This window comes from Notolepis coatsorum (genome assembly GCF_963971535.1).
Source record: "Notolepis coatsorum genome assembly, chromosome: 2".
In the NCBI taxonomy this organism is placed as follows: Eukaryota; Metazoa; Chordata; class Actinopteri; order Aulopiformes; family Paralepididae; genus Notolepis; species Notolepis coatsorum.
In genome coordinates this window covers 173,489,654-173,515,476 of record NC_140166.1, presented here as the reverse complement: position 1 = coordinate 173,515,476, position 25,823 = coordinate 173,489,654, and the positions used below count along the sequence as shown (strand labels likewise).

General features: G+C 42.1%; 1 protein-coding gene across 1 annotated transcript in view; it reads left to right on the top strand.

Moving 5' to 3' along the window:
• nme7 (NME/NM23 family member 7) overlaps nucleotides 1–25,823 on the top strand; it is a 52,038-nt gene that overhangs the window by 7,460 nt on the left and 18,755 nt on the right. The window contains exons 4-10 of the mRNA XM_084309253.1: nucleotides 3,729–3,839; nucleotides 4,633–4,683; nucleotides 4,910–5,117; nucleotides 5,786–5,894; nucleotides 13,913–13,977; nucleotides 15,279–15,347; nucleotides 24,626–24,727. Coding sequence (XP_084165379.1) covers nucleotides 3,729–3,839; nucleotides 4,633–4,683; nucleotides 4,910–5,117; nucleotides 5,786–5,894; nucleotides 13,913–13,977; nucleotides 15,279–15,347; nucleotides 24,626–24,727 — 715 coding nt within the window. The remainder of the gene's footprint in view (nucleotides 1–3,728; nucleotides 3,840–4,632; nucleotides 4,684–4,909; nucleotides 5,118–5,785; nucleotides 5,895–13,912; nucleotides 13,978–15,278; nucleotides 15,348–24,625; nucleotides 24,728–25,823) is intronic.

The window sequence follows — 25,823 nt, the reverse complement described above, 5'->3', positions numbered from 1 at the left end:
TGTCCCATGGAAGGTTCAGCATTTTGGACCGTCTCCCACCTGTTGAACACTGTCAGGTGGGGGCCTGGTTCTCCTCCATAGACCTGTAGGATGCGTATTCGCATCCCCGATCTTCCATCCTAGGGCTTACCTACGCTTCCTTTGCAGGGTTTAGCATATGAGTACCAGAGACTGCCGTTCGGCTATTCTCTGGCTCCCCGCATCTTCACCAAGTGCGTGGAGGCCGCACTGGGGCCTCTGCGTCGTCAGGGGTTACGAAGTGTATTCTGCCCTGACAACGTTCTGGTCCTTGGCGGTCAAGGTAGATCGTCAGGTCTCATACCAGGCAGGTGGTGGAATTCCTCACCAGCCTGGGGTTTGCTGTAGACTGGAAGTAGAGTACTCCTCTTCCCAGTCAACGGGTGGAGTACTTGGGCTTATTCTAAGCTCAAGGTCTATATGGGCATCCCTCTCAGAGCATGTTATCGACACGCGGGAGGGAGGTTCCGTCCTAGGACGGTTACGGCGCTGTCCGTGATGGGCCTGCTCGGTATGATGGCATCTGCTCGTTCTGTGGTCCCTCTTGGCCTCCTCTTCACATCATGAGGAGGATATGGAGGTGGTTTTCCAGTATGGAAATAGACCCGGTGAGAGGCAAGTGGAAGCGGCTAAGGTTCCCATCTTCTGTGGTCGACACCATCTGGAACGCGCATGCTCCCTCCACTATCGCGGTTTACGTGGGTAGGTGGCGTATTTTCCAAGAGTGGTGTAGAATGGGGGGCTTGGGCCCGGGGTCTTGCACCCTGGACGCTGTCCTTTCCTTCCTTCAGTCTATTTTGGATAGACTGTCGGCTTCGACGGTGAGGGTATATGCCGCGGCTATATCCTCTTGTCATGTGGGGTTTGAGGGCGTTACGTTGTTCAGCCGCCCTCTTGTGAAGAGTTTCCTGCTTGGCGCCTTAAGCCGGTGAAACGTTCTCTGTCTCCGAGTTGGGACCTCCAACTGGTCCTCGGCCGGTTGTTTGAGGCCCCGTTTGAGCCTCTTGAGCAGGCGTCTTTGGAACAGCTGTCTTCAAGACTGCATTCCTGCTGGCCATCACCTCCGCTGAGCGCGTGGGTGAGCTTTGTGCTCTCTCGGTGCGGCCTGAGTGCTTGTTTATTCGTGTCAATAGCTGTGCGACTCTGAGGCCTAATCCAGTCTTCGTGCCAAGAAATATCCGGAGCTCTTTTCGCTCCAGGGATATTGTGGTTCAGGCGTTCGTCCGCCTCCTCACGCTGGTGAGTTAGAGGCGCGCCTTCACCTGTCGTGTCCAGTCCGGGCTTTGGGGGTTTACCTCAGCCGGACTCAGGACCTCAGGGCTACCGATCAGCTCTTTGTTTGTTACGGTGGCTCTCGCGCTGGTAAGGCACTGTTGAAACAGCGCCTGTCACATTGGTTGTGCGAGGGCATTGCCCTTTGCTACACGTTGGCTGGGCTGGCCCCCCCTGGGGGTGTCAGGGCGCACTCCACTCGTGGGGTGGCGGCCTCTGCCGCCTTGTTAGGGGGGGCCTCGGTGGAGGACATCTGTTCTGCGGCCTCCTGGTCCTCCCCGGGTCCCTTCGTTAGGTTTTACCTCATGGACATGACTGGGGGTTCTGTTTCCCAGGCGGTTCTGAGGTCTGGGACCTCCCCTGCATCCCGCCCTTCGGGTGGGTTAGCAGGGGTGTGTGCCACGAGGTGCTGTGTCACACGTGGTCCCGCCTGTGCTGTGAGTTTGTAGGGGTCTCTAGTTCCCTCTTTTTCGCACTTGGGTGGAGTTGACTGCCGCCCCCTCTTCACTAGGAAGGGGGGTGATGGGACTCCCCTCCCCCCTGGTGGTAGGGCTTGCGGGTCCTCAGGGGGTACATTTGTCGGGCCACGCGTCTGCTCTGCCCCATATCTCAATGGCGAAGAGCGAGACGCGATTGGCCAGTACGAGTATATAACGATAGGTTATGTATATATAAAACTTTTCCAGAGGAAGGGCGAGTGTGACCATGCCTGGTGCCTTATAGGGGTACACTGGGGCGGGGCCTGGTCAAGTGCATGGGTGTTTTGTTTCGTTAATGAAGTACAGTAGGTACTGGAGATGAGGTATATCTCAATGGCGAAGAGCGAGACGCTCAGCCAGTACTCGTATAACTAGGTTATATACATAACCTATCGTTCCTCTAGTATCCATTTCATGTGGCTTCCTTGATATAGATTCAAGGTCACTTAATAAAACCAAGGTCACTTTAATGAATAACGATAATTTAAATATGAAATAATAATAATTAACAAAGGAACACTTGAATAGATGATTGAAACGTTTCCTGTATAGGTCAGGTTGTCCCAACCGGTTACAATGTGAAGCATGTATGTCGCTCCTGCTACACGTTTGATTCAAATGCTACTCATGGCCTGAAAACAATAAGGAAACTATTTCCCCGCAGAAAGCAGACACTGCTGAATTCACAATATGTCACAAGCTTAGATTGGCGAGAGCATCCGTCTGCATGGTATTTAGGTTGGATTAGATTAGATCAAAATGTATTGTCATTATACAGCACAAGTACAGTACAACGAAAAGAAGTTTGGCATCCAACCAGAGTGCAAATGTAGCAGTAAAGTGCAACAGCAATATACAATGTACAGCTGGTTAAACTGGGTACAACATATACAAATTAGTACTACTGAGTGTAGTGCTAATCAGATGTATGTACAGAGTTGTATTATATAAATAGAGACATTATGACTACTTATTATTATTACTACTAGTAAGAGTAGGATATGTATAGATATACCGTACTTTTCGCACTATAAGCCGCACCTGACTATAAGCCGCAGCAGCTAAATTGAATGATGTGTACATATATAAGCCGCACTGGACTATAAGCCGCAGGTGTTTTAATGTTTAATTACCATATGTAAGGGTTCGTGCACAGAGGGGATTGTCACAATATTGTCGGACAAATAACAAGAATTAACTCATTTACAAGTTGTATTAAGTTTAGCAAATAAGGGAACAGATAAATAACATTTCAATGCAGTAAAAAAAGCCATATTTTCGGGTTTGGTCCACATATAAGCCGCACCGTTATATAAGCCGCAGGGTCGAAAAATGGGGGAAAAAGCCGCGGCTTATAGTCCGAAAAGTACGGTAGTAAAGGACTATGTGCAGGTATGTACAGACAGGTGAGGATAGGTATATATGTGGTGGGAATAAATATATAATATATACAGCATTATAGTACATGCTATCATACAGAGCTAAGGGTTATGATATATTTGATGGTATTTCGAACAGAATGGGATCCTGTGAGCAAATGGTACTTTCATTTACATATATTATATATATAATGACAAACAATGTCCATCAAACATTTATCCATGTGTGTCTGAAGTAACTGAGAACATATAGAATAAGCAAAGCATTCAGTAACACCCCCCCCCCCCTACACACACACACACCCTGTAGGTAGTTAGGTACCCTAAAATGGTACTGGCAGATGATCTTGAAACTTAGATCCATTAGGTTTGAAGGTAGACGAGGAGTCGTTTGTATCAGGCGCTCCTAAGTGGAGATGCCCGTTGTATTGTAGCTCCACAGGCTTCTGCCATGAATACCAAGCACTTCCGCTGCTCGCAGAAGGGACTTTCGGGCATACCGATTTTACATTCTCAAAACACTATATCCCCCCCCCCTCTTCCTCTCATCTCTCCGTCTCTATCTCTCTGTTTTCCGCAGGACTCTTGCTATGATAAAGCCAGATGCGGTTACCAAGATGGGAGATATCCTTGGAGTCGTTCACGATGCCAACTTGTTCGTGACCAAAGCCAAAATGACCAAGCTGACGTGGTGAGTTCAAAGCCTCGTGAGGCCGGTGTGAGCCCGGTGTGAGTCCGGTGTGAGGCCAGTGTGAGGCCAGTGTGAGGCCAGTGTGCCCTGTATCTCCCCTTTTGTATATGAAATGAATAAAAACTTTCCTGATAGTAGAAGTGTGATAACATATCATCACACAGAACCTTCTCAAGGTGAAGGGTATATCACAACACAGGCCGCTAGGTGCCAACATTCTCACCGCTCGCAGATGGATGGCACACGTCAGGATGGAACATATGGCATGGCGGGGGGCACAAGGCATTGACATTTTACTAATAACTACCCGCGGTTAGGTGATGCCAAAGTGCCAACGACCTTACCGGAAATATCTCCAATGATGCAGCGCCATCGTCACTATTGATACGGAAACGAATGAGCTAAAATATATGAATCATATTAATAGGAATGGAGTTTGTTCTGTTTTGTAACCGTTCTTGGCATACAGTGTCCTATTACAGTTTTAAGGTTTAAGGCCTATTATGTGTATGAACATATTGTAATAAGCACATTATCAATACATTGTTATTGATCTAATATAGATATATATACACAAACACATATTTTTGAAGGGAAGTATTTGCTGGTGGAAAAATGCAAGGAATGCGAGTTTCATGAATCTGTAGCCAAAAAGTACACCTCGCAAGAAAGGAAGTCCTCGGCTTGTGTAAACCCCTTTCTCAGTAGTTTGGGCTGGTTCTTAAGAGTTGCTATTGGACGTCTGAATTAATTTGGTCACTCATTAACCCCACGTTTATGGTTTCTTTTACAGGAGGCAAGCAGCAGACTTCTACATGGAACATCAGTCAAAGCCTTTCTTCAAGTGAGTCTTCCTTCCTCTGTAAATGATTCACCAGACCGGGTCCGTTCGACCCACCGAGCAGGCCAAGTCTCAAGGAGGCCGGCCATCATCATTAGCATGTCCTGTGACATTGATCTTAATGACACACTGTGGTGACATCGGTTTGATCACATTTAACTGGTCTCGACGGGTAAGTATTTTTTTGTTTTTGTGGAAACCTTATTCTCGAATTGATCATTCTTGTCAGCAACCTGGTGCAGTTTGTGTCCTCGGGCCCCGTGATTGCCATGGAGCTGATGGGTGATGAGGCCATTTCCATCTGGAGGAGGCTCCTCGGACCCACAGACTCTGGCGTGGCAAGGAAGGAGGCGCAGGACAGCATCCGCGCCCGCTTTGGAACAGATGGCACCAGAAACGCAATGCACGGGTCTGACTCATTCGCTGCAGCAGCACGAGTAAGGATGTGATCCCGGCATGTTTGCTTCCTACATTTTGACACATCCCTTTCCCCTGTGTACGTCCAGTAATGGCTACATTAATGTAGTATATCTAATAGAGCTGGATGGTATGGGGGAAAATTATATTGTGATACTTTTTGATATTTGCTTAGGTAAAATCACATGTTATATAATCCAACTGATAGTCATCAAATTGAACCGTATGGTCAGAGGACGTGCGATACAGTATTTTCATTTACATTTACATTTAGTAATTTAGCTTTTATCCAAAGCAACTTACAAGTGCTGTACAACAAGTCAGCAGGAAGGGTACAACAAGGGGTAAGTAAGATTGTTCATCAAACAGTGTTGAACTTGGGTGCTACAGTCTTGAGTGCATTGTAGTCAGACATATTAGCATAGTAGGTAGTAGTATAGGCAAGGTATTACTTAGTAGCAGAGTGCATAATAGTAAAAGCCAGTAAAAATTGTAAAAAGAAAAGAAAACGGAAACTTACATTTTCAATTGACATTCTCCAATATTTCAGAAATAATTTTGTGAGAAATCGGACTCAGTATTTTCTTTTCATCATTAATTTAGACTATGTGCGTCATACAAAAACCCAGATGGATGATAAACAGTGTATTGATATGTTACTCAGCCTAATGTGTTCTTCTTTCCCCAGGAACTGGAGTTCTTCTTCCCCTCCACAACCGGCCACGGCCCCTCAAACACAGCCTGCAACCACACAGACTGCACCTGCTGCATCATTAAGCCTCACGCCGTATCAGAAGGTACCTGCACCACAAGCCCACCAATTATACCTGCAGCATTTCCCACGCAGAGGTTCAGATCGCCTCCCTAGCTGATGAAGTAAACATAAACAGTGCTCATATAGAGTCATTCCTGCCGTTGGACTGTGGTATTCAGCCCAGCCTGACTGTGAATAACAGAAAAGACTGTGGGAAATGCTGAACCGTCATACATCATATTCCCCAAACCCCGACCTCTATGATTATTTTATATGTTTCCTTTCAAAGGCTTAGCTTAGGGACACAGCCTTGCCAAAGTTGCCATCCACGTCGTTGAGTGATTTCAGCCACACACTCAAAAAGCGTCCCAGCTTTGCTAGTGCCTATCTGGGCTGCCGATAATATCATACAATTTCCCTATGCGCTTACGAGTTTGCTCTTATTTGCCGAAACTGGTAACATGTAATCACATGCCAGGCACACCTATGTGATTGTTTTAAAATTATATATGGTCTGGTTAAGAAATGCGAAAAGGAAAACCCAGCTTTGTAAAAAGAAAAAAAAAAGTATAACGTTAGCTCCATTTGTAGTTAAGTTCAGTTCAGTTCAGAGTTTTTTATTTGCCACATGGAATCATACAATCAGAGTTTCTTCATTACACAATCATAAATATCATTCCATGGACAAAAGGAGCAGGAAGAAGAATAAATCTTATAGTTACCTGATTGATTGATTGATTGAAAACTTTATTAACAGATTGCAGAATGGGTACAGTACAGTACAGCTCAATACATACAATTGTTAAGGGGATGCAGACCAGAGAAAGACTTTCGTCTTGTTTACATCAGGGTCCCCCATTTTCAATTCATCGTAACATATATGACATACATGACATACAGATAGACAGTACTGCTACATCTATACATTTATGACATACCAGATTTGCAAATACAGTACTGTTTGTGATACAAAAAGAGTCCAGAAAAAAAGTATATACATTTGACGTAGAAACTGTACATTGTATTGGGTAGGTGGGGGGGGGGGGACTGTACATTGGAGGTGGTTGGGTGGGGGGGGGGGTTGGGTAGGAGTGGGGTGGGTGGGGTACACTGTACAACTGTACAAACAAAACTGTACATTGGAATATTGACAAGACCATTCTTGGTAATTTACTGTACATTGGAGGGGGTTGTGTTCGGACATTTACAGTGGCCAGTTTCGAATTGTAGTCTCCCTTAGGTGTTTTTTGAGAGTGTTTTTGAAAGTGGGTAGGGATTCACATTCCTTTACAGCTTTGGGTAGGGCGTTCCACATTGATGTGGCATAATTGCGAAACGTGTTTAGTCCCTTGTTTGAGCCGAATCTGGGTTTAACATGATTTGTGGAGCTCCCTCTGGTGTTGTGATCGTGGTATTCACTGACCTTTGGGAAGTATTTTGACATGTACATGGGTACCCTGGTCGTGTAGTGTATCTTGTAGACCAGGCCCATTGCAAGTTGCTGTACTCTGTCGTCTACTCTAAGCCATCCTAGGTTGTCAAAGTGGGCAGGGGTGAGGTGGGTTCTAGGAGTAAGGTCAAGCAGTAGTCTGACCAGTTTGTTTTGAGATGTTTGTAATTTTGTTTTTAGCGCCTTTGAGGTGCTTTGGTACCATGAGGTACAAGCATAGTCGTAGTACCCTTGAATGAGTGCTCCTGCCAGAGTCTTCAGGGTATTCCTGTTTACCAGTGAGGAGATCCGGTACAAGAATCGAGTTCGTTGGTTGACTTTTTTTATTACATTAGATGCCATTTTGTCACAGGAAAGATTTGCCTCTAGGATGGAACCCAGGTAGGTAATATCTTCTTTCCTTGTGACAATATTGTCACCCACTGTAACTGAGAAGCCGTCGGTCTTGCTGAGTTTGTTATTTGAACCGAAGAGAATGGACTCTGTTTTGCCCATGTGTAATGATAGTTTGTTATCAGCGAGCCATATGCAGATTTTGCCTAGTTCTGAGCTGAGGGTTTTTTCAACCTGTAACTTGTTCTTGTCAGAGACCAGCAGGGCTGAGTCGTCCGCAAACAGGAACAAGTTGCAGTCACAAGCTGACGACATGTCATTTGCATAAATTAGGAACAGTAGCGGACCTAGTATGCTTCCTTGTGGAACACCACAGCTTACTGTGAGGGGGGGGGATAGGGTACAGTTTACCTCCACCATCTGCTCTCTCCCCTCCAGGTAGGATTGCATCCAGCTCACTGATAGACTATCAAAACCAATTGCTTTTAGCTTGTCAATCAGAATGGTGTGATTGACAGTGTCGAAGGCCTTTTGTAGGTCCAGCATGACCATGCCGCAGTATTTGCCCGCGTCCACCTCTTTGATGTGGTCGTTTAAATAGAGAAGGCATGTGTCAGTGGAGTGGGATGTTCTGAAGCCAGATTGGAATTCGTAGATTAGATTTTTTTCCGCAAGGTATTTTTCGACCTGTTCGTATACAATTTTTTCCATGACTTTCGAGATGGAGGTAAGGATAGAAACAGGGCGGTAGTTGCCTGGGTCTAATTTACTGCCTTTTTTGTGCAGAGGGGTCACTCTCGCAATTTTGAAGTCCTTGGGGACGTGTCACTGTTTTATGGAGAGGTTTATTATGTGTGTGATGACTGGGGTGATGGCGGCTGCTGAGTCTCTGAGGAATTTGGAGGGGATGTTGTCATGGCCAGTGGCCTTGTTAGGTTGGAGGGCGCTCAGTTTTTTGAGTACCTCATCTGTTGTTACCATTTCCAGTTTGAAGTCGTCTTTGTGGACCCCTAGGTTCTTGTAGTATGCTACTATGTGTTCTACCCCATAATGCCCTGAGTGGGAGGGTAGTTTGTTTACCAGTGTTGTGGCTATGTTTGTGAAGAAACTATTTAAGTAATTGGCTACATCCAGCTTTTCTGTGATGAGCGTGTTGTCCGTCTTTATGTTTATGTTTGAGAATCTGGTTTTAAGTTTTTTACTGCAGCCTACCTGCCCCTTATTTACTTAAGGGGAGACACTGCAGGTGAATAGGGTAAAACAATTAACTAATAGATATCACAATGAAACTTCCCCAGTTGATACTTATATTAAGACAAGACTTTTTTGTATTACAAGTTTTCTGAAATTGTATGTTTAAATATGCAAATGAGGCATGATCTACTTAAATATGCACTAATTTGCATATAATTCCAGGACAGAAATCTGAACATTGGATAAAGCCATTTTCAAAATTATAGTTTCATTTTGTTGACATATTAGAGCCAAAGGTTATTACAGAGGGGATTTTGGATATCTCTTTTTATCACTCCATAAATCAGAAAATACTCCATTCAGTCCATTTTTATGGTAAAATTCCATATTTCGCCATGTTTTTAGGAATAAAATGTGATATAAATCAGGGTATGAATGCGATATCAACAAACCCTTCTGTAAATACCTTCAGAACATAGATATGAATAGAACTGGAAGGTTTGGTGTATGTGTGTGCTACTGAAGTGGAGATTTCTGGCTCAGAGTATGAGGAAATACTCTTAAAACTCATTTTTGGGAAAACGCCTTCAAAGTTCTGTATTGTAAAATGCCATACTTTTTTTTTAAACAGATATTTACAAACACAATACCTAATCAAACCATTAGTAATAGACAACCTAAACACATGCCTGATAACTGAATAATAATAATACTGATGTTATTGAACTGAACAGAACTACACACAGGCTACAAACAGTGTAGTACAGTGTAGTACCCCCTAATAGGCAAAACATATTTGAATAGATATCACTATGAAACTTTCCCAATTTGTTATGTAAGAAAGAAAAATATATTGCAAGTTTTCTGAAATGTATGTTTATATATGCAAATGAGGCACTTCCCCATTAAATATGTGCACATTTATGGATCCAATAAGGCAAAATGATGTAAAATAAACAACTAAATGTGTGTTATTGACGTTTTATTGTCACTAGTTTCATAGAAGACATGTTTAGGAAGCAAAATATAACAAAATCTCAAAATCAACAAAAAAAGTATATTTGACTATTCACCTGCAGTGTCTCGCTTTAATGGTCGGCGTACAACCTAATTTATACCATTATACAAGAAACACACAATCCACAGTTAAACAAGAACAAATTAAATAATATTAATAAAGAATAAAATAAAGAGAAGAAAAAAATTAAATAAAAGATATCACTATTCAGATCACATTTGATTTTCATACTGACTGAATTCTTTTTTTTATAATTATTTTTATAAAGTGTATTTCCATCATTTTCTCCTGATGTATTTTTCATCAAAATGCGCTACCATGGAAACGGCCGTCTAATTCCACACAGCAGCTTTATCAAACAAGAGTAGAGCGTGAGGAGAAGAACGCAGAAGTAAACACTGGCATGTGACGAGTTTCAGCAAATATGAGCAAACTCCTAAGCGTGTAGGGCCCAGAGACCATAATACGGCCGTAAACAGCATCTCTGAGCCGCAGATAACGTCCAACAATTTCCCTACACACTTACGAGTTTGCTCATATTTGCTCATATCCACACATGCCTCGTGGTCAAGTCGTTGCTGTAAAGGAATCTCTCTTATATAACTGCCTGCCCTCCTTCCCCTCATTGCTGCTAATGAGTGTGCGTCACACAAAGCCACTGCATGGTAACCACTGATCCTCGCTCATGGTGCATGCCGCCGGAGCGCTGACCTGTGAGATGTGAAATTCTCTGCGGACGGGGCCGGAGTAGACCGACCGTCGATGGGGGGGAGACCCAGGGACTAGTCGTTCCACGCGACGAGTAAGCCTGGTAGTATAGTCTCGGTTCTGCAAGCTGGACGAGCTCAGCGACCTGTTGACTCGAGATATGGAGTTAGATGGTGCCTTTAACCTCTTAATGTGACCAAGTAGATCTGTAGTGGTTAAGATTGTAAGTGATGACACACAGCGTTTCGTCTGGTCTCTGTCTAATACGGCACTGGTGTACAAGTTAGCTCATGGAGTAGGATCTGGTCTACAACCTCTCCGTGGATGTTTCTCACTTCCTCTCTCTCTCTCTCTCTTTCGCTCCAGAACACACCTAGTGTTCTTGTGCAACTATCTCATTTTCCTCATTCCAATCAGACGACTAGCTGCCAAGATAAACCCCAGCAGTCTTTAATTTCAAAGGGGGCTGAGGTGAGATTTGGAAACGCAGAGCCCGGTGAGGAACTGCCAATAACAGGAGCTGCCAATAACAAGGATATTATGGCGCAAGCAACGGCAACACGGAAGTAATTAGATTAAGCAGCGCCCATCCTGGTAGCGGCGGTCATGTGATCAGGCTGATATTGGCCCACCGTTTCAAGGTTATGTAATCTTCAATATAGAGTACAGCCTGCATGCATCACCTTGCCTGTCGCACGTGCTGAGCTGATCGTCCAAAATGGAATGTGATGACATCAAAATACATGTTTATTGTTATTATTATTATTATTATTATTATTATTATTATTATTATTATTATTATTATTATTATTATTATTATTATTATTATTATTATTATTATTATTATTATTATCATCACCACTCCGGATTAGGATGACTGTGATCACCAGTGAGGTTGGTGAATTTCCAATGTAATATTCCAATGCAGAATGCAAACTGGGAGCACAGAATAAAAAATACAAGCTCCATGGTGAAAACAACAATGAAGGGGCCCGTTTACCATTTGATTGTGTGTGTGTGTGTGTGTGTGTGCGCGTGTGCGTGCATATGTGAGTGATTAGGCGTGTGTGTGTGCGCGTGTGTGTGTGTGAGTGTGTGTGCATGCGTAAGTGTGTGTGTGCAACTGTGCATGCGTAAGTGTGTGTGTGCGCGTGCGCCCTTGCCTTCTCCGCCGCTATGACACTGTCACTTAGTACTGTGTATGCTGGTAAGTTCAGTAGATAATCATAACTGTTGTGTTAAGTCTTATCAGCTACCTTTATGACAGGGAAGTTATTGCTGATCTGGCTGTAGACACAGTAGCACAAAGCAAAGGGGAGTGGCGTCTTTTCAGCACCTGTGATTTTCTTCTTTCTTTATCATTGGTTTATGAATATGATAAAGAGGCCAATAACAGATTAACACTAATTACTGCTTTTACTGCCTCAATATACATTTAAAGTCAAATGAAGGACATTTGAGTGAGGATGGTGTTTTCCAGTTAAATGTAATTTTTTCAAGAGGGATGTGTTGATTTTGCTGTGAAAAAAAAGAAGAAGAGGCCTCTGTGTCAACAGAAATTAGAATCACACTGATCTGCAGACTGAGAGGACATCTTCTCACCGTTGCCTCTCTCCCCCACAACACTTCGGGATAAGAAGCCACACTTTGGTCTGATTTCAAGAGTGGCAATTCAGTCTGAAGGATCCTGTTAATCGAGCACAAACGATAATGCTGAATCAGTTCAAAGGCAAACAGTGGCGATGGCTCGCTTTGATTAGCCCAGAGGGTCGAGCTTGAGCCGTCTAGAGCGCGCAGCCAATCACAGAGGAGTCGTGACTGAAAATTGCACTCAGTCATGACTGGAATAGAGAAGCATCTGTTGCTAGGCACCCAGAACAGGATCACCTAGCAACAGTATACCAGCTGCTTTTGGGAGCTGTGGTGACTGGGCCTATCCTGGGGAGGCAGTTGTGGGCTGCTCGTGGGAACAGGCAGAGGACATGTGAAGGAGCACATCCAACACTGTGTGACCGTGAGACTTGCCACAGTTGCAGGGGAAACATGTGGATAGATAACGGCGTCTGCTGTGGCCCCTGTTGGGGTTTCCGTGCACCAACAGTAAAAGCCGGGCCAATAATATAGGCTTGGCAATGTGCAGGAATAATCTGCAATGTGTGCAAAATGCTGCATCCTGTTGGATGTGTAATCTAAGAGGCACCTACCCTCTTTCAGTTTTCAATGTCTGCACAGTCTAACCTTGACCCTGTGTACAGGGCCGCCGGTCTGCTCTAGACGGACGGTGAAAGGTCGAGAGTGCCACACAGTGTTTGACGCAGTCAGAAGGTTGTCACATGCAATGACAAACGCAGCGGGAATAGGGAAAAGAAAGCATTCTCTCAACTGGATTCAATCCGAATGTGTTGCTAAATAAAGGGCTTTTTGCTTCTCGAGAATGAGCTCCATCTTTGGCTACGGTTGGCGGTTAAGTCAAGTAAAGCTTTTGTATAGTTGTACTGAAAAATAGCAATGTCTAGTCTTAATTAAAGGGGAATGCCACCCATTTTAAGAATTCACATAATACTCCCCCTGTGCCAGAGGACAGTCACTCTCTCCTAAAGCTAGAAATCAGAGAGGGAGAACCCTCCAATCAGTGACGCCAATGGGATGTAAAATCCGGGGCTGCTCCGTAGCCAATGAATAGGCCTCTGACTTTTTACGAGACCATAACATGTTTGTGTGAGCTGTTACACCCAAATGTGGTTTAATCCCGGGTTCAGACATTCGAGCAATGCTAGAATTAAAACCTCATTTCTAGCTTCAGGAGAGAGTGGTGCATGTACACAAATTCTGACTGAACTGTCCCGGGGTCACAGGGAGAACAGAATGTGAATTCTTAAAATGGGTGTCATTCCCCTTTAAGTAGCCTATTTATTCCCTTCAATAAGTGATGATTCCACAGGTTTTAGTTACATTCTCGTCACGTGGGACTTCCAACATTCAGACTTTTCATTATATGAAAATCTATTATAAAGTTAGACAAGAGTATTGTCAAGCATCACTCTCATGATAATGGAATGTCTGAGTACCGAGATAAGATCTCTGGAAATACCACTGAGGCCATTTTCAGTCCATACACAAGCAACTATTTCCAGTTAATTTGTATGGAGGAATTGGACATTATCAAAGTTACAGTGTCACTTTGAGACTAGTCTAGCAGACTAGTCTAGCATGCATTCTCAATGGGAACACCTTTAGATGCTGGTGTCATTTTTGTCAATTCTAAGGAATCATTTGATTGGAAAATACCCATTTAAAAATACACATTACCCCCCTGGCTTTGAGTATAACTTGCTGAAATACCTTCATGTGTTCACAGGCCTGAGTGGGAAGATCTTGAACTCCATCTTTGCAGCTGGATTTGAGATCTCTGCTCTTCAGATGGTACGAGTTTTAGTGAATGTATCGTGAATCCTCCTAATGTACACTTCATGCTCTGATATTGAAAAATATGTTGTCTTGCCTGTTTAGATAATGGAATAGGCCCGGGCGATTTGGTCAAAATATTATATATCACATTCACAATCATTTTCTTTGTTTTGATGATATTTCGTTTTCCAGTACACATTAGAATGTTGATGTGACATGTTGTACTTTCCTAATACTCCTGGAAGGATTTTTTTTTTTTATTAACTGAAAATGATACAGTAGGGGTGCTCCAGTAGCACACCATGTTACCGCGCTGCGTCGCGGGACTCCGTGCTGCGTCACGGATCTGGTTGACTCCGAGTTCGATTCCCGGACTCGCCGCCATTTGCCGAATGTCTCCCCCTGCTCTCTCCCGTTTCACCCTACAACTGTCGGTCATGCTTGACCAGAAAAGCGATAAACGCTAAAAAATAAAGTTTAAAAAAAAATGATACAGTACAGTATATTTTTTAGATGATGTATATATATATCATGGATGACAGTATAGTAAAAATCCATACTTTTAACGGATCCATGAACGTAATACCTTCGTATTCAGTATACCTCCCCCAGCCCTATAATGGAATACAGCAAAGATGGACACTTCCCATCCTTTCGGCCATTATCCTAATGCAATGTAGTTTTACCATCTGACCCGAGGGCGTGCTGTATTGGCTCTGTGTGAGCCAGCCTGACCCCACAAATCGAACTCATCATCGCTTCGCTGCTGCAAACGGTGACCTTTCACAATTCTCGCCGGGTCTATCCCGGCTCTCGGCTGGAAGGGGGAGTGGCCCTGATATGTCCATTAATTTGGCCACACCAGAAGTGATGCCCACTGTTGGCCCCCAAGGACAAAATAAATCAATCAGGATTTTGTCCCATGAAGTGTATGTGTGTTATACGGACTAAATGATGGCAAACCCTCCCCATCTCCCGTGCTCTGTTTCTGTTGTTGTAATCTAGTAATAGATTAGCCGGCATTTCGATACAGTGCTTTGGTGTTTTACTTAAGATGAAGCAGGCGGTTGTGTTGTGATGAACCCATTGTTGCAAATCTGAGGACAAATGTTCCCTCTTGATCAAAGATTACTCCCCTCATTAAGGGCCATTCTACAATGTTACTCCCCAAATACAGCAATTATGAGCAGTCTCCACGGCTACACGGCTCCTTGTTTGATTTAAAATTATTTGTTTGTGTATTTTCTTTTGTGTTTATACTTTCTGATTGACTTTCTGATTATGTTAATGGTTGAATCCACCCCCTCTCCCCACAGTTCAATATGGACCGAGCCAATGCAGAGGAATTCTATGAGGTTTACAATGGGGTTGTGACAGAATACCCTGTGAGTATGAACACAACCCTCCCATGTATCATACCTGTACAGTATGTGTGTCTGTGTCTGTGTGTGTATTGTGAATTTGGTTCATCAAAGTTTAAGTTTTGGCCAATCAGCCACAGAATTATGAACACCAATTTCTCAAAAGCTTTGTGATGAGTTAGACATGCATGCATTTTGTGTGTATGTGTTTGTATAGCCCACAGCCCATACACAGGTCTGAAGGCATAGGAAAATAGGTTAAATGATTTTGACAATTCCCAGGTCCTTCCTTTTAAAGTTTTGGAAAAAGATCAAAACCCTGCTTGCTCCTGATCATGTAGATACTGTAGTCATATTATTAGGCTGTTCAATGTGCAAAACAGTAGCATTAAACCTGCAATGGCTAGAAGTTAAGGTGTGGAAAACTATGGATTTCTTTATAACTGGGAATATGTAGGAATCCTGTAAGCCTAAACACAGCGAAACTCATCCTAAGTGTTCTCTACTCCGATTGTACCATTTTTAATAGTTAAATTTACACGTTTCTTTCCTAGATTTGGATTTAGATTCAAATGTATTGTCATGGGCGCTCTAGTAGCACACCATGTAACGCGCTGCGTCGCGATGCGGCCGACCCGGGTTCGATTCCCGGACCCGGCGTCCTTTGCCGAATGTCTTCCCCTGCTCTGTCTCCCGTTTCACCCTCGCCTCATCTGTCGGTCATGTCTGACCAGGAAAAAGCGATAAACGCAAAAAAAAAATCTTAAAAAAAAAATATGTGTATTGTCATTATACAGCACAAGTAGAAAGTAGAAAATAAGTTTGGCATCTAACTAGAGTGCAAATGTAACAGTAAAATGCAATATACAATGTACAGAAGATTAAACTGGAGTATATATCAATTAGAACAGAAGTACTACTGAGTAATAATGCAGATGTATGTACTCAGCTGTCAGTGTTATAATATTATATAGTATTATTATTACCCTATGGTAGTAAGTCATACTTGGTATAACTAGTAAGAGTAGGTAAGGAATATGTACAGATATAGATATAGTATCTAACAGGTATGTAAAAAGGATTGTATGCAGGTATATACAGGCAGATGTGGATAAATATATATATACAGCATTATTGTACATGCTCTCATACAGAATTATATGGGTTATATGCAGGTATGTATTATAAATAGGTACTGTATATACAAATGATTATATGCAGGTATATAAAATGATTATATGCAGGTATATAAAATGATTATATGCAGGTATATAAATAGGTATATAAAAAGGATTATATGTAAACCAATATTTATCTACGAAGATTTGAGCAAAGATGCCATCATCCGACGTCTACCATACAAAGAGGTGATGCAAAAGCTGTTCAAAGCCGGTTACAAGCCAAGGCTATCATACCCAGCGCTGTTATCATTCTTGGGCAGTGACGGTCGCAGGTCAGGTATACACACACCTATTGAAGCTGAGGATTTTCTGAATCGAAATGGAGCAAATAACCCAAGGCAGGACGAAAATGCCGGAAACATATAAGCCTCTTTCTCAATGTATACCAGTGTTAGAATGACTTTATTGTGTTCATCAAGGTAGCAGACGATATGCAAGCCGTCTATAACAATGTGTACTGTGTATAATACGATTCATAATACATTATAATTTCAGACTCTGGTCTCTGAGGAGACAAATACATATCATTGCAAAAAGATCTATCTGGAATATTCTGGGTTTATCGCTCAAATGCCCTTGGTCTCTTAGATCATTCTGGAACATAAAATAGTCTAGGCACTAGTATACTCTACAACCTTCTAGAATATAAGGCACCATGACAACGAAGCCTACAACTCTAACAATAAACATCCGGTGTGTATACACATAGCAGATCATAAATTAAATGAAGTTCTATCAGTCTTTAATAATATTTTAAAAATTAACCACACTTAAACGTATGAACACTACAAGGTTATTCTAACAATTTAAGTAATCACTCCATTGAAGGCACATTGAAGCTCTAAAAGGCGCTGCTTTTCTATCTTATCTAATCTGTTAATTCGATTCTAGTGGCTTCTCCACGTTGATAATTATTCTATCTCTCATTCCTTATCTATATCTTTCCATTGATTTTTATTTTATTTAATTTTTTCTTCTCATTACTCTATATTTTTTAAAATATATTTTAACTTACATTGTTCTTTTCCAATGTTCTTCACATTAAGGTGTCAATATTGCTCTACAATCTTTTCCTTTTTTCCTTTTTTCCACACGTTAGTAGAGGGTTCAAATTAATATGTCGATAAAAGTTTATTCTCTTTTTTTATTTTTTATTTTATTTTTTCTGTCATTTATCACAACACTTCATTACAGTAAGGGAAGGTGCAAGACCAAAAGCGACATTCTATTGCAATAGAATGGAAATGTTAGATCCTATGGCAATTAGCATAGGTAGATTAAGATTACAATGCTCAGTTTGGGCAATCCGGTGGACTATGGGAGAAAGTCAATCGCGGAGGATGTGTTCTTGGAACACAGGCCTGTACGACTTTCTGGGTGAGGGGAAATTAGGGGATTTTTATTTGTATATATATATGTTTTTAAGCTCAGCTCTCAACGGGACCTCATTAATTGGATGTACATCTATTGTAGCTTCACACTCCAGAAACATTACCAAAAACTACACAAAAACATGCATAGATTATGGCTAGTTTGAATATAATGGTATGGAACACCGGTGGGATAAACAAACAACACAAACGCAAAAGCGTGCTCACACTGATGAAAAAAGAACATGTGGACGTGGCTCTATTAAGCGAAACGCACATTTTAGAGGAAGACATAAATACGTTAGCGGATAACATATTTAAGCATTACATCACACGCAGGAGTGGTTTGTGACCAATAAACCATGCCTAGGGGTGGTTGTTAGGCCCGAGGCGCAGCCGAGGGTCGTTAGACCCCCCTAGGCATGGTTTATTGGTCACAAATCACGACTGCACGTGGTGTAAAGCTTTTATACAACTGCCAGATTCATCCAACCTTATTTCTATACAATAAACACACATTAATCGAAGATTTATTGAAAAAACCATCCGCCAGAAAAAGTAGTTCCCACAACTCCATGTGGAAGCAGCTTGAAGTGCATCCAACCAAACTAACACATCCAACTGTGTATTATTGGAATGATTGAGAGAAGTTGCCTCATGTGGAAGCAGCTTGAAGTGCATCCAACCAACTAACACATCCAACTGTGTATTATTGGAATGATTGATTGAAAATTTTATTACCAGATGCAGAATGGGTACAATACAGTACGGCTCAATACACACAATTGTTAAGGGAATGCATAGGAAAAAAACGTTTTCTTCGCCCTATTTTTTTATTTATTTCTTTTAGCCTAAACTTAACCAGTTGGAAACCAGGGGTACAGTAATAAAATTAGCAATCAACCAATCAATCAATTCAATAGACCATGCTCACTTAAAACAGCGCTGCTTCTCTCTCAGTCTGACTCCCCCGCTGTTGCAGACAGGAGTGTGTGTGTGTGTGTGTGCGTGTGTGTGTGTGTGTGTGTGTGTCACAGTGTGTGTGTGCGTGTGTGTGTGTATGTGTGTGTGTGTGTGTGTGTGTGTGTGTGTGTGTGTGTGTGTGTGTGTATGTGTGTGTGTGTGTTTGTGGGTACGCCAGCGTCGGACAGTGAGAGAGAACGCTGCAGTCAGTAGCAAGAAGGAAGTAGAAATTTAAATCAATCAATTAATCTATCAATCAAACCGCGATTTTTCTTTTGTTCTAGATTGCCTCAAGACCCATCAATTACATCATCCAACATTGTTTAAAGGGCTAACACATTCCCCTTGACAGAATCGCTTCATATTTAGTCGTTTAGTCGCCATTAACATATCCATTTGTAAATATTATTGGCCACCTTCTTGTGATCCGGCGGAGTGATGTGATGTGGGTCGGTTGTGGGCGGGTCCTGGGCCAGCAGCGTGGATTGTTGCCAATAAAGACGTGTAAAATGACTGTTTCAGCCAATCAGAATCGAGAAATTTGCATGCCGTTGTATAAACCATAATATTAGTCACTCTTCTTTTGTTACGAGAACTAGAGGGGTAGCCATAGTCGTCAGACGCAAATTAAATATCGAATTGAAAGGGGTATGGTCGGATGCTGAGGGGCGCATAACTATAGCTAGGATTATACACAATAACAGGAAAATTGCATTGGCAGCGGTATATGCCCCAAATTTGTACGAAGTGGGTTTCTTCACTTCACTAACCGGAGAAATGTTAAACCATCCCGAATACTCATATATAATAGGTGCGGATTTTAATGCCATTTGGAACCCAAGGATGGACAAAACTTACCTTACCTTTTCCAGCGAACAAAAAAATTCATCTAAAGCATTAAAAGATTGGTCGAAATCAACAGGGGTAACTGATTTATGGCGTTCACTTAACCCCATGACCCGCAAGTACTCCTGTCGTTCGTCGAGACACAACACACTATCCAGAATTGATTACGTCTTTGCATCCCCGAGAATATTTGATAAATATGAAGTGGAAATGACACCCAATGCGCTATCAGATCACTGCTACTTAATCCTGAAAGCAACATTTGGTACACTATCTTCCCGGGCCCCAAGATGGCGTTTTAATTCTATGCTGCTTAACAACAATGAATTCATTACACAAATTAAAGAAGCTCTCACAATATTCCTACGGGATAATGCTAACTCGGTGCAAGATCCCAGAATATTATGGATGTCGGTAAAGACTATGATTAAGGATTTCTCGGATAGATTTTCCTCCATATTGCGCAAAAATCAAAACACAAAACTATCTGAAATGGAAACGCTTTACTCAACGCTTTTTAATTCTTTAAAATACAACAACTCTACTAGACTAGAAAACCAAGTAAACATTCTAAAGACAGAGATCAAAGCAATATACAGACAAAAATCGGAATTGCAAATACGCAGCACAAGACAACAGCAGTACTTCCAAGGCTCTAAACCTAGTCACCTATTAGCCATGCGACTAAGAATTAATGCAAAATTTGCAGATATAACTGCCATTAGGAAACAACAAGCTCTAGTAACAGAACCCAAAATAATAAACGATACATTCAAAGAATTCTACTCCGATTTATATAATTCAGAAACGACCTTTGATCAAGACAAATTAGACACATATCTTAATCAAATTACTCTCCCTAAACTTACGGAGGACGACGCTAAACAGTTAGAAGTACCGATCACATTAGAAGAACTCAAGAAGGCCATATCCGGAATGAAAAACGGCAAGGCTCCGGGAATTGACGGTATCCCATCAGAAATATGCATTTCTTGCTGGGACATATTTGGACCCTTATTACTAAATATGATCTTATACTCAGTCAAAGAGGGAAGCTTCCATAAACACCAAAATACCGCACTCATTTCAGTTCTTCACAAAAAAGACAAAGACCCCACTGAGTGCGGTAGTTACCGTCCTTTAAGCCTCCTCGGAACCGATGTCAAACTGTACTCTAAGATATTAGCCATCAGATTGCAAAAGCATATGACGTCTTTAGTTCATCCGGACCAAACAGGCTTCATAAAAGATCGCCTGATCAATGATAACATAAGGCGAATACTGCACGTACTAGATGCAGACAAAGAGGACACCACACCTAAGGCGATACTATCCCTGGATGCTATGAAAGCATTTGACAGGTTGGAATGGTCGTTTCTATGGGCAGTATTAGAAAGGATGGGGTTAGGAAAAGGATTCATTGATATGATTAAAGTACTATACAAGGACCCATCGGCCAGGATTACAACAGGCACATTCATCTCCGATATCTTTCCGGTATCACGCTCAGCCAGACAGGGTTGCCCTCTTAGTCCCGGACTATTCGATCTATCATTAGAACCTTTAGCACAATTTATAAGACAATCCCAACACATAGAACCAATAGTAATCAAGGGCACACATCTTAAAATTAGTTTATATGCGGACGACGTAATATTGTTCATGCAAAACCCCAACAACACATTGCCGCATATACTCAAGTTGATAGAAAACTTTGGTGATTTATCGGGATTTAAAATAAATTGGCCTAAGTCGGCTTTTCTTCCTCTTAACACCAGTGCAAAAAAAGACACAACCCTCCCAGGTGCGATACCCATGGTCAAACATTTCAGATGCTTGGGTGTGGAAATATTTCCCACCATAAGACAAACGGTGAAGCACAATTACACAAAAATACAGAACAAAATCAAAGACGACCTGGACAGGTGGGCAAAACTTAAAAACTCAGTACAGGCAAGGGTATCAATAGTTAAGATGGATGTATTACCAAGAATCAATTTCTTCAGCTCAATGCTTCCGTTACCTCCTCCAGAGGGCTACTGGAAAAGATTACAAACCTCCACATACAAATTTATTTGGAATAACAAACCACCTCGCATAAAAAGATCCACCGCACAGAGAAATAAAGCAGACGGTGGCATGGCAGTCCCAGATTTTTTACAATATTTTAAGGCCTTCACATTAAGACCAGTGAAGATATGGTTTGACCCCCAGGCTTTGGTATCTTGGAGAGAATTAGAAGAAAACATGGTAGCCCCACAGAGACTGAAAGACATAGCACACACTAAACTTTCAATCAAGCATTGTGAGCGAGAATTTGGCCCAATAATTACCCATGCAATCAGAACATGGCGGGAAACACAAAAGAAATATCCTAACCCTCAAGAATGGCATAATCACACTCCCATATTCAATAACAATGCACTCTTAATGGGAAAACGACCTATAAGATTCCCTATATGGGAAGAGAAAGGCATACACTCATTAGGGGATATTTTTAATAACAAGGGCCTCTGTAGTTATGTCGAAATATGCATAAAGTTTAACCTCACCGAGTCCACATGGCTTTTTTACATACAGTTACGACTTTGTATGAGATCTCACGGTGTTCCATTACTCGTACCAATTGAACACCACAGATACCACAAATTTTTCTATGAAAGAGATACATTGGGAGGTTTTGTATCAAGTTTTTATTATCAATTACTAACGTCCTCGTATGAAACCCTTCAAATAGACACTGTCTGGAGGAGGGATATACCAGACCTGGAATATGACTTTGATTGGCAAGGAGCCTGGGCAAATGTCCGACTTACATCAAGGAACCCGGATCATCAACAAATCAATCTGAACTATATTCACAGGACATACTTGACTCCTATAAGGCTGTGCAAAATGGGGCTTATACAAGACTCCAAATGCTCCCAATGTACAAATGGGGACGAAGGAACATTTATGCACATGTATTGGGACTGCCCACCAGTTAAGGCATTCTGGAAAGATGTGTCCCAACAATTATCAACACTCGTATTTTGGAATATACCTGTACACCCCGCGGTATTACTATTGAATGATGTTTTTGAGTTTGCAGTGAATCCACAACTAAAAAGATTGGTTTTATCGGGTATCACAGTAGCTAAAAAACTGATCGCATCACGTTGGTTTCAACCGGAAAAAATTTGCCGAAAAGTGTGGTTTCTTACATATCTTGATGTGATATATCAAGAAATATCTACAGCAAGAATTCTGGGGCTCAATGAATCCAAAATGTCAATGTGGTTAGAAGTGGTGGAGAGAATAAAAGCTAGCTTATAATGGTGGTGTCTGGTTAGGAGTGAGGGATAATGGAGGTACTATCCAAGAGGGGGTCCGGGAGGGGGGGGTTTGAGCTGGAGCATATGTGTGTAGGGTTTTAGAAAATAGGTATTAGGGGTATATTATATACTAACATTTATATAATTGTAATTTCGCTGGATATACACTGTATACGGCTAAAATGTTATTATAGACTATTTTTGTTTTATCCTGTTTCTGTACTTGCATATATTATAACCACCTTTACTGAAAGTTTCATTATGCATTGTGTGTTGAGTACTGACTTTTAATAATTTTTTGTTTTGCAATAATAAAAAAAAATATAAAAAAAAATAAAAAGGATTATATGCAGGTATATAAATAGGTATATAAAAGATTATATGCAGGTATATTCAGACATGTGGATAAATATAAATATGGTGCATACAGGTAGGTGAGCCATTAGCCCTGGCTCTGACCGAGGCGCTGCCCAGACAGCGGTAATAACGGTTCTGCAGTTGATTAACACGGCTCCTCTGCAGGAGTGTCTCGGGGGGGAATAGGAGCAGCCTCTCTGCCCGGCTGGTGATGGTTATCACGTCCTTTAGACAAGAGAGGGGGCATCTATCTAAGTGAAGGTTGTGAGTGTGCCTTCACAGACCCATAGCGATCAGCTAAAAAAAACACGGTTGGAATTAGTTTCGTTAGAGGCTGCACGACGTCCCAGTCTGCTAGAATCTGGGGGAGCTGCACTGTGTGTGTGTGTGTGTGTGTGTCTGCGAGGCAGTCTAGTTGCCATGGTTTCGTTGTACATATGCATTTTCCCTGCAGTGTGGCGTATGCTTGAAGAAGAACGATGACCTCATCATTTGAAGATATGCAATTTTAATTACATTTCCTTTGTGCGTTTAATATGATCTGCAATATTGTCCCAATATGTACGCTTTTTATTTATTTTATTTATCTGTAGTGAATTCATGTGTTTGTAAAGTAATTATACATTCCTCACACATTCCCTAAGCAGAGCTATGTCTGTACGTGACAGCCTGCTAAACACCTCTCTGCCCAAGAGAGACTTAAAATCTGCACCAAATACAGACATCCGCGACCAAATTAGTTTGATAGAATATGCTGCTATGACTTTGAATTTGGTGTATAGTATACAGATCATCACAAACAACCAGAAAAGGAATTGGTTTAACTTTTTTACGTGATAACGTGATTTAACCTTCTTTTTTTTATATTCTGTTCTTATTCATAAAAGAGAGATATGGGGGGAACTATAATGTTATATATTATTCATTCCATATGTTAAGGTAAAATAATACGAGCACCGGTTAATTTACTTCCTCTTTGAGATATTTGACAGTGGAACGCAAGTGGAACGTCGTCCAACTCTCTGCATAGGAGAATGCATTCCTCAATGTCTCAATCATTAAATTTGCAAACAATTTGGTGTACAGTGTATAGCGGATGGAAGCATAAACTCAGAATTTGACCGATTGCGTATTTGGAAAGTGTTGATGCAACTGCCTCGCATTGTTTTCACAATCTGCTCACTGTACACACGTTCAGGTGTTTACGTTGTTAGGCATTATTATGGTGTGAAAGTGAACTTGAATCCTATTCCTGGTTGTTTCCCCTTCAGAGTATGGTGACTGAGCTGTGTTCTGGACCATGCATGGCCTTAGAGATCCACACCACGGACTCGCCGAAGACATTTAGAGAATTCTGTGGTCCGGTGGATCCGGTGAGTAGAATACAACATTATTGTGACATAATTTTCCATTCCGTCAGCCCTTTTTTTTTTTTATAAAGATTGAGCAAGTGGTAATATTGTTCAACCAGTGCATTCTGTAAGCAGTGCACTAGTAGGGAGGCCAAACGTTCTGCAGTAATGTAATCAAATGAGAGTTCCGCCCACAATGGTATTCAGAACGCAGTTTCGTTTCGTGGAACAAACAACCATTCAAATAGTAGCCAAACCCTGTGCGAGTTTGTCGGTTGATGATTCAAATGGCTACTCCCCTTAAATAGGAGCCAACAACAAGGTTTTTGCGTCCAAATGTTGCCCCAAGACTTGACTACAACAGTGTGAAATCGGATTATTCTTACCATTTGGGACTTCTGAGTTTTTAACCAAAAGGCGATCACCGATTAGGAATTCAATGTGGCCAAAGTTATTTATAATTCAATGCTAGGCTCAAAAAGCCTTTTTCCATTTTATAGCCGGGTCAAGTGATTACAGGAAGTAGAAGTCTTTATTTGTCATCAGATTAACACACACACACATATGCGATGGGCGACCCACAGGACGAAATGTTCTCTGCACCTCCCATCCCGTCGTCCTTCCCCCCCAAGGGCAGCCGGAAGCAGACATGGGCTGCAGCGTGCGCCGCGCCCGGGGACCAATCCAAGTGCTCCTGTCCGTCTTCGTCAGGAACGCGACAGCGTTAGCGATCTGTTGTGCATGTTTTTCCATTGGGTTTATTTTTATAAATTCTTTTTTTTATCTACTTTTTCTCCCCATTTTTCTATTTTTCTCCCTTCCCCAATTTCGTATTGTCCAATTCTACCCTCCCCTGTCTCGAACGTTGTTGGCCATGCCTCCCACAAGCCGGCTGCAATGTGGACGAAGCCTTGCATCACGTGTCCCCTCCGGTACTCGAGGAGGCAGCCGTCGCATCTTTTCACCTGCACAGCGCGATCTCTCAGCGGCGAGGGTCTGCGTGGGAGGCACACGCCGCCCCCGTTGTTTCCTGATTCTACTGCGCAGGCGCACCAACCGACCTGTAGGAGTCGCTGTCCACAACGTCCGATCCCCACCCACCAGCTTCCCACCCCCT